Below are 12,139 nucleotides of genomic sequence, written 5' to 3'. Positions count from 1 at the left end.
AGAGATAAGCAGTCTCGCATTGCCAGACCTATATCTGTACCATGTTTGCACAGTTCCTGCACAGAAGAAAAATCTGAAAGTATCCACCGTCAGTATATTGTAGGGGAAAAAAAACAGCCTGTATTGATTTTATTTTTTTAAACCGGAGAGAATTAAACTCTTGTCAGATTTTGGAAAACTTGCTTTTTCTTTCGCTTTTTCAAATGACAGTGGATGCCAGAAGAGAGAGTGGAGCAGGGCAGAGAGCACTTCTGTCCTGCTGTGAATCAGCCTTTATGAATAACAAGCACCTTTTTCTCTATTTAGAAAGTTTCTTTGGTTTCTTTAAATATAGTTCCTGTTGGTTGTTGGTTAACATTCTTCATACTGATTAAATTCACATTAAACACATTAGTCTTGAATCCTTCTTACAAGTAAACACACAAAATCCAGTATCGAAACATGTCAACCTGAGCCCCCTCACACTGAAGGGAGAAAAATCCTCAAGGAAACACAAGATATGATCTTTAACAGGAGACATTTCATGAACATAACAATGGTAAAAAGATGTAAAATTTAGATGTAGTTTTTTCACTGTTGTCTTGTGACGGCAACAGGAGTTAGTATCAGGCCTATAGGAAAAATGTAATTTTACTCGATGTCCAAAGCTCACATTATTTGGGAAGCATACAGTATATTATCTAATCAACAGTACACAGAAGCAATGTAGGACAACGAAGCAAAAACACTCTTCGGATGAACTTCCTACCTCTTCATTTCGTGTGCGTGCATGTGGGGGGGAGCAAGAACCGTAACAAATAAAAAGGTTAATATTAGAAGAATGTCATAACCTTTTGCAAGCTGTGTTATGGGCTTTACTGCTTTTATTCACACCTGAGCTGTTGAGGGAGGAAATGTTATTCGGACCTGACTGGGCAAAATGCCACACAAGTCTCAGTAACAAAAACAGGGATACTCCACAAACCTCACTGTGAACGGTTTTCTCTGATTTCTAGTAAATAATGAAAATAGTTCTGTCCACAGTGTTGGTTTTCTATTGTAATGTTTTCAGGTGTTGCAAAGAAAATGCTCTTCACCTCCACTGAGTGAATTCTCAGTGGCATGGTATGACTGTCTCAGGAACACCGTCAGGGAATGTCTTCAGACTTGGCTCAAATTAAACTGATTAGATTTTAGTGGTCGTCAGTGGTCAAGGTCACTGTGACCTCTGTCTCATTCTCATGAACGCAAAATCATACGAATGTCGTGAAGGAATTTCTTCAAATTTGGCACAAACGTTCACTTGGACTCAAGGATGTACTGATTAGAATTCGGTGGTCAAAGGTCATCTTCACTGTGACATCATAATGTTCTGCAAAAACACTTCCCTGGCCGTTATCCAATGCCTTAACTCAGGAACAGAAGGTGAGCTTGTGACTGTATTTCACGTTTGGTCGTAAACTGAATTAGTGACATTAATCTTGGGTGCCCATCTTGACACTGCGGTGATTGTATAGATCTGTGCTGCCTGGTTGAAGATGTCTGTGAGTCATCCATGTTTTATAATTTGTAGCTTCTTCGCAGTGACATCCACATTTGAAGCATTGTAGTCCTCCGCAAGTGTGTTGTTGCTCTATGTGATGAAGCTCTGTATCAGTCCTCTGTCAAAATAGTCTCTAAGTGAAGACAAAATGTTTCTTACTGGAAATTATTCACTGGAATCTTACGTCCATATAGTAATAACTTCTGTTTCACCAAAAAATGCACCTAAAACTGTTTATTAAATTCTGTCAAAATCTTCTCTCCTTATATTACATCGTCTGGACAGAAATGGATGTAAACTACAACTTGACTGGTTGTTGAAGGTAAACAACTGTGGTGCAGTAATTGTAGCACTTAGAGCATTACGAAGCAGTTCACCTTATTTGATACAGTTAATGTACTTGCACAATTCTTGCAATTTGTGGGTTTTATCCACATAATTCAACGCACTTACTGTAAGGTGCATTTGATAGAAGCATCAGCTAAATGAATGTAATGTAGTTTGGTTAGTTAAAATCATCACAAAAAAATCAGTTACCCTGAAAAAGTTTCCCATTGATGTCAGACTGATCGGCTAACTAGTTGAACAATTGTCAACCCTAACCTTAAGCGCCACATGGTTCACACAGAAGCATGTGGGAAGTTGTCCTTGGAAACAGTTGGGAAAAGGGCAGGCACTTAAAAAAAAATACTTGGCAGGTGATTGAATGAACCATCTGTCTATCACCATCTGTCACGGATTAACTTCAACCTATAAGATCAAAGAACCATATGACTTTGGAGGAGAACAAAATTCTTGGCCATCAGGATGAGCGGATGAGCCTTCAGTGCCGTTCTTAGCTCTTCTTTCACTGAAGAAACTCTCCAATTCTGATATACGTAAATATTGCCACAGCAGCATCTACACTAATCTCCTTAGGAGCCACTATTATTGCTTTGGAAGACAGAGTTGTGCTGTTGCGCCTACCCTAGATGCCAGTAGTTCTTCATAGCACACTGAGTGGTCTGAAGTGTATAACATGAAGCCTGGCAAGAATCTTGTATGATCTCATGATATGGCAAAACCAGCTACCTGCCAAAGTAGTGTCAACCCAGGAAGCAGCAGCAAATAGCTATATGTGCACACAAATGTGGTATGCACCCTCTCTGTCAGTGCTGCTGCCGCCTGACTCAGCAACAAGCTGATGGCATGTTTACATTGAAAACACTGGAAGCAGCAATGGTTACTGCTGCTATTTAAAAGCATCTTAAGAGGTACCTGACTGGTGTTAAATGGGGGCAGTTAAGAAGTGAGAACAGACTCGGGCCATCTGTAGCAAGGTAGGCCTGCCAAGTAGAGTCCAAGGACTACTGTCTAGTTTTCCCTGAGCTCAGCTCAAGCTGGCTAAGGAGAGGACTGATGTACTCTGACAAGCTCTGTGGCCCTGAGAAATAATTAGTGAGATATGGTGACATTCACTGAGGCCAGTGGTGTCAGGGGTCAAGCAAAATGGACATTAACAAGGCTCTGAGGGCATATGGGTTCAGAGGTGTCTGCCTTGGAGAGTAGTCTGGCACTAAAATGGTTATAAGCTTTGATGTGAGATCTGTAAAATCAACAACAAATGAGATTTGGTATTGAGATTAATTGTTACTGAGGAGGATTTAATGATGTGCAATACTGGTTTTAGAGTTGTGTATAATGGTAAGACATAAAATGCAGAATGAACTGTTGGCAAATCCGCAGGACTAATAAGAAACAGACACTCGAAAGTTAATGTGCTCCTTAGTGGCCGACAAGGACCAGAATTAATCTGGAAGATGGAAAGTGAGGTTTACTGTGCAGCTAGATTGCCTATTTCCTTTATACTGTGTTTGTCATTTGGAAATTCGAGGTGAGAGAGAAAGCATCTTGAATTTAAAACTGGAGTCCAAACAGCAGAGCCGTGAAGATGAAGATGTATCTACTATGAAGACATTTTGACAGAAGAGAATCCATCTCAGGGGTTCATCTCAGTCAGTAGTTCAAGTTAACACCGTGTTTGAACCCCCGGCTATTCAGGGCATCGGGTTTCTAGCTAAGGAGCAACAGTTTGTCCCGAGGTCACCCACCCACCTACACAACCAGAAACAGACCAAACCTCAGGCAAAGCATGACCGCTGCCAAAACACATCACTGCACAAGTGAGTGGGCTTGTGTGTTTATTAATGTGCTTTTGTAAATTCATATGTGTGTGAGACCATCTGATCTCTTGAAAAGGGGAAAGAAAAGGTTCTGCTTCACCTGGTTCAAAGAAAACACATTTAAAAGGCAGTGAAAACACAATGGTTGGATTTGGATTAGTCAATGCTAAGCTTTAAGCTTGTTACAGTGTTTCCTCTCTGTAATCTGGCTGCTGTCTTTCACATTACCCTCATTGTCTGTTTTCCTCTGCTCTGTGGTGCTAACATGCCGCTTATCATCATCCCCTTTGAATAATCACACAGTGGCGAGATGACATTGGCAGCTGCATAAGCTTTTACCATTATGCTTGCGAGGGTTGTTTGTCATCTCCTCTCCACACCCCACACCTTCTCTACGAGGGAAAGAATCAATTTGTTTTGGGGTGGCTGCTGTTGATTTTGCACAAACTGCAGTGTAAAGGTAGAATACTGCATGCTGTGTTTTAGAGGGACCTTTCCCTACAGTCCATCTCTCTCTTGCTCTCAATTTTTCCGTCAGTTTTTCTACAGTATTGGTCTCTGAGTTGTATCTTGACTGTGCCGAGGCCTTACTGTAAGTATGGCTGACAATACTCAATGTTTTCATTATTGTCAACAAATCACATGAAAATACCAAATTCAACTGATTTCCACTCATGGACTGAAGACATAAATATTTAAATATGAATGGCAGGAGGAAATAATCTATTTGCTGGGGAGCATTTTCAGCAGTAAATGTAGTGCACTGCCACCCCTGGCCCTGGCTTGTGGGCAGTTCAACTGAAGACTGATCAGATTGTTGTATTTTTAGAGGCCCGAAGAAATAAAATTATCCAGTAATGTACAAGAAAAGAAATTACAGGAATGTCAGAAAAGTAAACATAGGTTTGTGTAGCAGAAATCTGTGTGTCTGTTTTTCCATTCTCTTTCATCTCATGGCTGGGAAATACTGATTCACAGTACCAGAGCAGTGTATGTGGGATCTACTCAAAATAAACCACTGTGCCCATGTTCATCATCGTTTGTGTCTCACTGATGGGTTTTTAATAATCTTTGGACAACAATGGAGATATATGGCACAGCGGAATAAGATACATCAGGCCGTGGATACACAGACAATGCTTGTTAATAAGATCAATTCATTGTTTTTTTTTCATGGGATTTGTTGATAACTACAATAAGATGGAAAGTCACCAGGCTTATCCTTAAGCATCTCTTCTTTCTCCATAAACTGTGAGAACACGGATCTGTAGATCAAAGCACAGGCTGTCTCTCTACCAGTGTCTCTGTGTTACAAACAATACCAGCATGGCTTCTCCTGAGTCATCAGACAGGAAAAGCCCTCAGGACACTGTGCAAGAGATGGAACAAATAGTTTATTGCTCAAGTGGATTACGGACCTAGGCCATGCAGAGACCTCTTTCTTGTCTCATGATTGCTTCTTTGTGTGGTTGTATTTACTCTTTGTCCTTGTCCCCGACCTCATTGTACTGCTTCTACTGTACCTCTTCTTAATAGTTCTCCATTGTTGTCTTGTTCTTCGGGAATATATCGATTAGACCTTATTTTTCTCAGACATTAAAGGGATTGTTCAGGTCTTTTTGAATAGGGTTGTAGGAGGGACTTATTGATAGTCAGTGCATTACCTACAGCTTGAAGAAGCAGACAGGAGTCCAGCACAGAAGATAAGCAATGAACTGCAGCAGCAAAGTGTGTTTCATGTACATAAAAGAAAGCCCACCTAAAATCATCAATACCAGTTTAAGTGTAAACCGCACTTTGAATATTTTCAATGCTTAACCTTGCCATCAGACAGTCCTCTGCCTTGGCAGTATATTTTCTCAACCATAAAAAACACTCCACGCACTACTACCACGTAAGCCCATTAGACACGTTCTGGATTAATTTCCAGTTTCAAGTTTCCACAGTAGTCCCTCCTTTCTCTCTTTCACCCCATTCGTTCTCCATCTCCAAAGGTTCTTCTGTATCAGGGCTTCTCAAAGTCAGGACCTCGTTCCGCATCCCGACCAAAAAGCAAGTCGATCCGGACACAGCCCATATCGTCAACTGGCAGCCTGCCTTTCACATCCAGCCCACCACGTTCCCATCCAGCCCACAGAATTGTTAATTAATTCAGAAAAAAACACGCATCCAACTTTACTCACCAGTGGAAGATATCCAGTCCATCCTGAAAGTGATGCTCGATCAGTTTGGCAACCCCTGGTAAGGAGCCAGAAAGTCTGTATTTCAGTTCACCTGATCTATGGACAAAGAATCACAAAGCTTGTCTATTAGATGCAAAAGATCTAGGAGATCATTCACACCGATCCTATCCCCCAGATAAATGTGGTTTGGATGTAGTTTATTATCTTATCATTGACATCATTGTCATGGTGACCTTAACTGCTGCTTCACACATTAATGTTGCACCAGAGAATTTACAATCAGCTCCTAAATCACAGATACGGAATTTCTCTTCTTTTCTCCAGGACACAATTTCTACTACTACTGTAAATGTACAGACTAACAGTTTGAGCCTTATCTGCCTCAGTTGGCCAAATCACAAGAGATGTGACATTAATTAATTGATTAAAAGTTATTTTGTTATCACCAGTCGTTCTCTGGTGATCCATGGCATAATACAGTGAACAGCATGCGCCAAATACAGACGTTCTATGGTTGAGAAAATGTAATGTTCATAATATAGTTTACAGTTAAACTGATACTGTGCCAGTACAACTCTGCCGACAGCCATCTACTGTTCCAATACACTCCTTAATATCTCATATGACCTCACTTGTTACATTCCACATTTTGTCATGTCAGCATTCCTAAGCTGATGTTATATAAGTATGCTGTGAGTTGAATGTGCTAGCATTTGCGTTAATTGGCTGTATAAAGGAAACTGCATGTCTTACAGTAGATTGCTGTATCCACCTTATCTGATTCCCTCATCTGTTGTAATTTTGCTCTGATAATAATGTGGTGTGCACTGGGCAGCGGTGCAGAGGTCAGCCATGTGCAGTTATAAATGTAATGAAATGAGATAAATGTTAATTAGTCTAGGGTCACTTGAATAAGGTTAATGGCTTCATTCTCTGAGGCAAAGTTATCAACTGGGTTAGGAGCCACAGCAACCTCGGTAGCTTTGCTGAGTACGTTTCCATTCAGATTATGTGCTTTATAAAGGATAAGAGGATGTTAGCATGAAATCAAGCAAATAGAGACGCCTCACGATTATGAACAACTCATACAGCAACAAGCAAGAGGGAAAAAACTGACTGAAAAGAGCTTGAATTCCAAGTCACACTTTCAGAATATGCCGGCCATTGTATGGGAAATTCACAAGTTTAGACACGCTTTGCTTGAGTCTTGTGGAACCGCTTTAGCTTTGTCATCTTCAGCAAAAAATCAGCAATGGATACATTCATCACTGACAATAGAAATGCACAACAGCATCTGCTGAAACTGCTGTAGAAGTAAAAGTATCTCTACTGTAGTTCCACTCCATCTGTGCAGATGCCCTCAGCTATAGTCTTCGTTCAGACCAAGTTAGTTTTTAAATATTATTTCAGTGTTGCTCCATAATTTACAAATGCAAGAAGAACAGCAGCGTTGTTTTTGTTTAATTAGAACAAAATATAGTGTTTGATAAAGCAGTGGGAATTTGATGCCCTTTCAAACCTCTTCTTCTTGGGGCTGTTCCCCATCAGGGATCGCCACAGCGGATTATCCATCTTCCATTTTTCTGGCAAAACGGCCCTGACCAGCCTGGCATGGAAATCTGATTTTTATGATCCGCATATTTTATTTGGCATAGGCTTTTTACACCGAATGCCCTTCCCGGTGCAGCCCTCCCCATTAATCTGGGCTTGGGACCGGCAATTAGGAATTCACTGGCTTGTGCATCCCCAGTGACTGGGGAGCATGTGCTTTCAAACCTCACTTCAGATGCTGTCTTTATTAACGAGCAGCAGACAGGTGTTTCTCAAACTTCAGTTCCTGAAGGTTGCAAAGTGCCAGCCTTTATCTTATTATGCCTCACAGTTTGGATATGAAATGCTCAGTTATCAGTGCACATGGTGAAATTACCTGTTTGGGGGGGCTGCTGCTTACAGGAATGTTGAAGGAAAAAGCGACCGCTGCCACATCTGGAGGAGGCACTGCTAGCTTTCACCCATAGGTTTGCCAATGTAACATGAAAAAAGCTGAAACAGAATTTTTTTTAATCATCATGAATGTTTGGAAGTAGTTTTTTTTTTTTTGTTTTTTTTTTGGCCACTTATTGTTTCTGTTGTTGCAAAACAACAGAAGCAATAAAATGACATTCACTACGTGTGATATTAACAATTATTGTCAGTCACCCCTACCAATCCTCTGCGAACCCCAGCAGCCTCCAGGACTTCAAAGGCCCCGACTCCGGCTCGCTGTACAGTAGCCACTTTCCCTCTGTATCTCAGGAATGAAATAAATTAGATTTGCTTCACATCTCTGCCTCTCTTTGTACTTATTACTTTTTGAACACAGCTGAGGCCATGTTTTTCCACGTCTACAGTCTGTGGGACCTGGCAACACTCTGAAATTAGAACACTGGTGATGACAGAAAAGCATGTGAGGACAACTGTGTAAATTGTGAATTTTCTGTGTGTGTGTGTGTGTGTGTGTGTGTCTCTTGGCACCCCAGGTCCTGTGGGCAGAGCAGCAAGTGGTGAAAAAAAGGAAGAAGAGGGATGTCTATGAAGATCCAACAGACCCTGATTTCATGAAGCAGTGGTATCTGGTGTGTGATTGTCTCTTACCTCTAAAGCCTAGACCTCATTAGTCTGTCATGAGGACAAATATGTTAAAAATGTCAAACATTCATTTCATGTGCATGATTTGTGAGATGGCCTACGTAGTGCAATCTGCAGCAGCATGATTATTGTTGACTAAAAGATACGTCCGTGTAGTATTACCAACAATGAAATTCAAGTAGATTCAGTCGGTAGAATTTAGAATGATTTTTCATCTGTTTGTATTCCACTCTTTAAGATTTCAAAGCTACAGAGGAGGCCTTTCTCTGCATTCAGATTAGTAAATACCAAACTGTTCTGCTGAACCTTTTTTCAGTTTTTGCTATGTAATTATTTCTCATTAAACGCGGAAGGCCACCTCATTCAGCCCTCTTCTGAGCAGCACAGCACTCAGTATTTTCAGCTCTGCAGAAGCTTGTGAGGTTACCTGATTTAAAGATGTATTCATTATCGCAGTGGCAGAAGTTATTAATTCCCCTATGGTCACTCAGATAAGCATAAATTGAATTGCTGTCTTTTGGACTAACCCTGAAGGGCTTAGTTACATCAGCATCACAAACAACACTAGGTTTCCTCAGTGAAATGGATAATACAACTAATCCCAGGATGCTGAGTTGAATGTAAAATGAAATGTCAGGACAGATCGACTACTAAGCTGCATCACCTGTGAAACATTGATAGAAAATGTTCCTGGCTCTGTGTCTGTTTCGTTACTCACAGCTTTTCTCAGAGATGCTTCAATTTGCTCTAATCTCCCCTTTTTCCCTTTTTTATATGCACAAAACCCCTGTCACTGCAACGGATTAATGACAACATTTACTATCCCAGACATAAATCACCAGTGAATAGAAGTTGTGAAACCACCTCTGCCATTTAGCATTAGACCTCTAATCGTCTGAGGACTTAAACCCTTTTTCTCTGTTCTACACAGCTCTGACTGGAAAACGGAACAAAGGTGGTTTATGGACTCAGATTTGTGTCAGTATAATCAAACAAAACTCCTTAAATATCAAACAAAGGAGAGAATAAAACTCACCAAAGCAAGAAAATGTCATCTCAGAATTAAAATGTTTTTGATAATGCTATTCGCCACAAGTTTTGTCCAGCTTGTGGCAAACGTGACTTAAAAATATGTATTGAATGCTCTTTGTGGCAGTCGAAAGTAAATTTAAGCTTACTACAGTATCTGAGCATGCTCACAGAGGTGCACATGCAGCAGTTGTGCCCTGTGGAGAAAAATCAGCAGGAGACAAAGGAGGGGGCAGTGAAGGTTGTCTGTGATGTTTTTCCATTAGTCCATCCACTTGATGTGTTTATCCGGAACCATCTCTCACCTCCAGCGCTCACTTCTCTTCATACTCCTCACAGTATGAATCTTCATCCAAATCATGCTTTACCGCTCTGTATTCCCTATTCGTCTCCCTCCTCCCTCTCCTCATAGCTTCCGAACAACTATTTCCTCTGCGAGAGGCAAATGCTCTCACCAAGATTTCTGACCTGCAACAGGTTGTCTGTCTTCTTCCTGACAGCGTAACTGCAGCGGGATGCTCACACCGGGCAGCTCAGCCTGAGGAGGCAGACGTGTCGGGGTGATGCATTAGAATTAGATTTTAAATGTTCATGAACCACCTCTGAGCTTTCCTTTTATGTCGTGTTTATTTTTGTATTGAGCATTTCTGTTCATATTAAAGGTCTTTGCAGATGATTTAAGCTCCTCTCATGCTTATAGATAGGTTCGTCGGGGAAGTGTCAGTCACAGCAGATTGACAGCTGAGCAAAGGTCTTGTGTGTCTTCCAGTCCACCCCAACACATCAAGACCTGAATACCAAAGTAGCCTGGGCTCAAGGCTATACAGGAAGAGGTGTCGTGGTGACTATCCTAGACGATGGCATTGAGAAGGACCATCCTGACCTCATCAGCAACTATGTAAGTTAAAAACACAAAGAAGTGCAAAGTAGCCTCTGCTGTTTGTAAACCTCTTTTTCCAGAAAAATGACAGCACAGTTAAGTGAGAGCTTGACAGCAAACTGACATCCAAACATTTTTCGTGTCTCTTCTAGGATGCTGAGGCCAGCTATGACGTTAATGATGGAGATGCTGACCCCCAACCAAGATACACACAGCGAAATGAGAACAGGTAACTCGGCAAAAGCATCAATCTGGCAACACTATGACTATGAGCTGCTTCAAAATGAGCTCTCAGACTTTATGGAAGTTTGGCAAAGAGGCACAGACATGATTAATCTCATTACAAAAGTGGGCAAGTGAGCCGCAAAAGTGAGAAAAAAAAAATAATTTGGACTGGGATTTTCTTTTCTACCAAGCAACACTTGTCCAAACCTTGTTGTGTTTGACTCTGCTCTAGCTTCCTACAGATGTTAGTTGACAGGGAGTGATGCTGGTGAGAAGCACTGAGTCGATACAGCTTTTGGTCCAGTGCTTTTGGCTGAAGCTTTTTACGTTTAGAAGCCAATTATCTAAAGTTTGAAAGCAGTGATGTAGTCGTTTTGCAAAGTCTTGAAAGATTGTTCTCCTCTTCTTGCTTCAGTTCACAAGCCAAGCTGCTGTAGCTGCCTTTCAAGGTTCAGCCCGTAGAGCCCCGCAGCCACTTTGGCACTTATTTCTTGCTAATATCTTAGTTGTTTACTTGCCCTCGGTGATTCTTGCCTTTTCCTTCCAGTCTTCATGATCGCATTAAAACATGCTCGCCCCAATTTGATGATGGAACGCTAAAGCTTCAGTGAGGGCGAATCCTAAACCTTCATCCCCTCCCCACTCCCCGTTTCTCCAAACACCATGGTCCTCCGCCTTAGTCCAATCCCCTTGGAGCAGATGAGAAGCTACATCCCGCCTCTGAAATGCACAGAAGGATTTGTCTCAAATCTCTCTCTTTTCTTGGACAACTGCCACTGTGTCTTTTTTGCAGCTGTTTGTTGTTTGTTTTTTGTTCTTTATTTCGGTTACAATGCGCCGCATCCGCTTGCAGTCGGTCAGAGGGAGAAGCTAAGCAAGCTTAACAAGTTTTCATGAGACTGCAGAAACTACTGTGTGAGAATGGAATCATTTCTGCACAGTTCTGAATTGAACTCTCACACTGTTTATCTCTCCAAACCGCCTCTGTTGTACAGGTTGTGTCCTCATCTGAAATGTGATCTATTCATCTACAGCATTTACTCATCTTGAAAGAGGGTAGCGTCAGCAGGTTTTTCAGCGGAGGCCTTGTTTCTTGTCCTTGCCGACAGCTCGAGCAGCCATGTGGAGTGACCCCGGTCCCTTCTGTCAGTGTGAAGTAGATCCCACTCTGTCCTGCTGATGGAACAAAGCACCAGTGGAGGAGATTACTCCCTGCCTCTGGCTCACTTCAGCTCCCCAACTGCACTGTGCTATAACTGCACTCATACATACACACGTAATAAAAAACACACACGTCGGTGGAATCGCTGAAGCAATTATCTTAGATAGGATCAATTTATGGGTATGAAAGGAAAAGCATGGGTGTGTCTGTGTGTGTGCAAGTGTGGAGCTGCAGTGTTTGGAGTGACCTGTGGACAAATTATATCCAATGAGTTATGTAAATCACCACAGTGTAATACAGGCCGACAGTGAGTAATGCGCACAGCCCCCTCACACTCGGATTATATGA

General features: G+C 41.6%; 1 protein-coding gene across 1 annotated transcript in view; it reads left to right on the top strand.

Moving 5' to 3' along the window:
• furinb (furin (paired basic amino acid cleaving enzyme) b) overlaps positions 1–12,139 on the top strand; it is a 73,919-nt gene that overhangs the window by 35,191 nt on the left and 26,589 nt on the right. The window contains exons 4-6 of the mRNA XM_076734103.1: positions 8,387–8,482; positions 10,294–10,422; positions 10,557–10,633. Of these exons, the coding sequence (XP_076590218.1) occupies positions 8,387–8,482; positions 10,294–10,422; positions 10,557–10,633 (302 nt within the window). The remainder of the gene's footprint in view (positions 1–8,386; positions 8,483–10,293; positions 10,423–10,556; positions 10,634–12,139) is intronic.

The sequence above is a fragment of the Chaetodon auriga genome, chromosome 6 (genome assembly GCF_051107435.1).
Source record: "Chaetodon auriga isolate fChaAug3 chromosome 6, fChaAug3.hap1, whole genome shotgun sequence".
Lineage (NCBI taxonomy): Eukaryota > Metazoa > Chordata > Actinopteri > Chaetodontiformes > Chaetodontidae > Chaetodon > Chaetodon auriga.
Note: the sequence above shows the minus strand (reverse complement) of the source record. Positions and strands in the feature narration are given on the sequence as shown.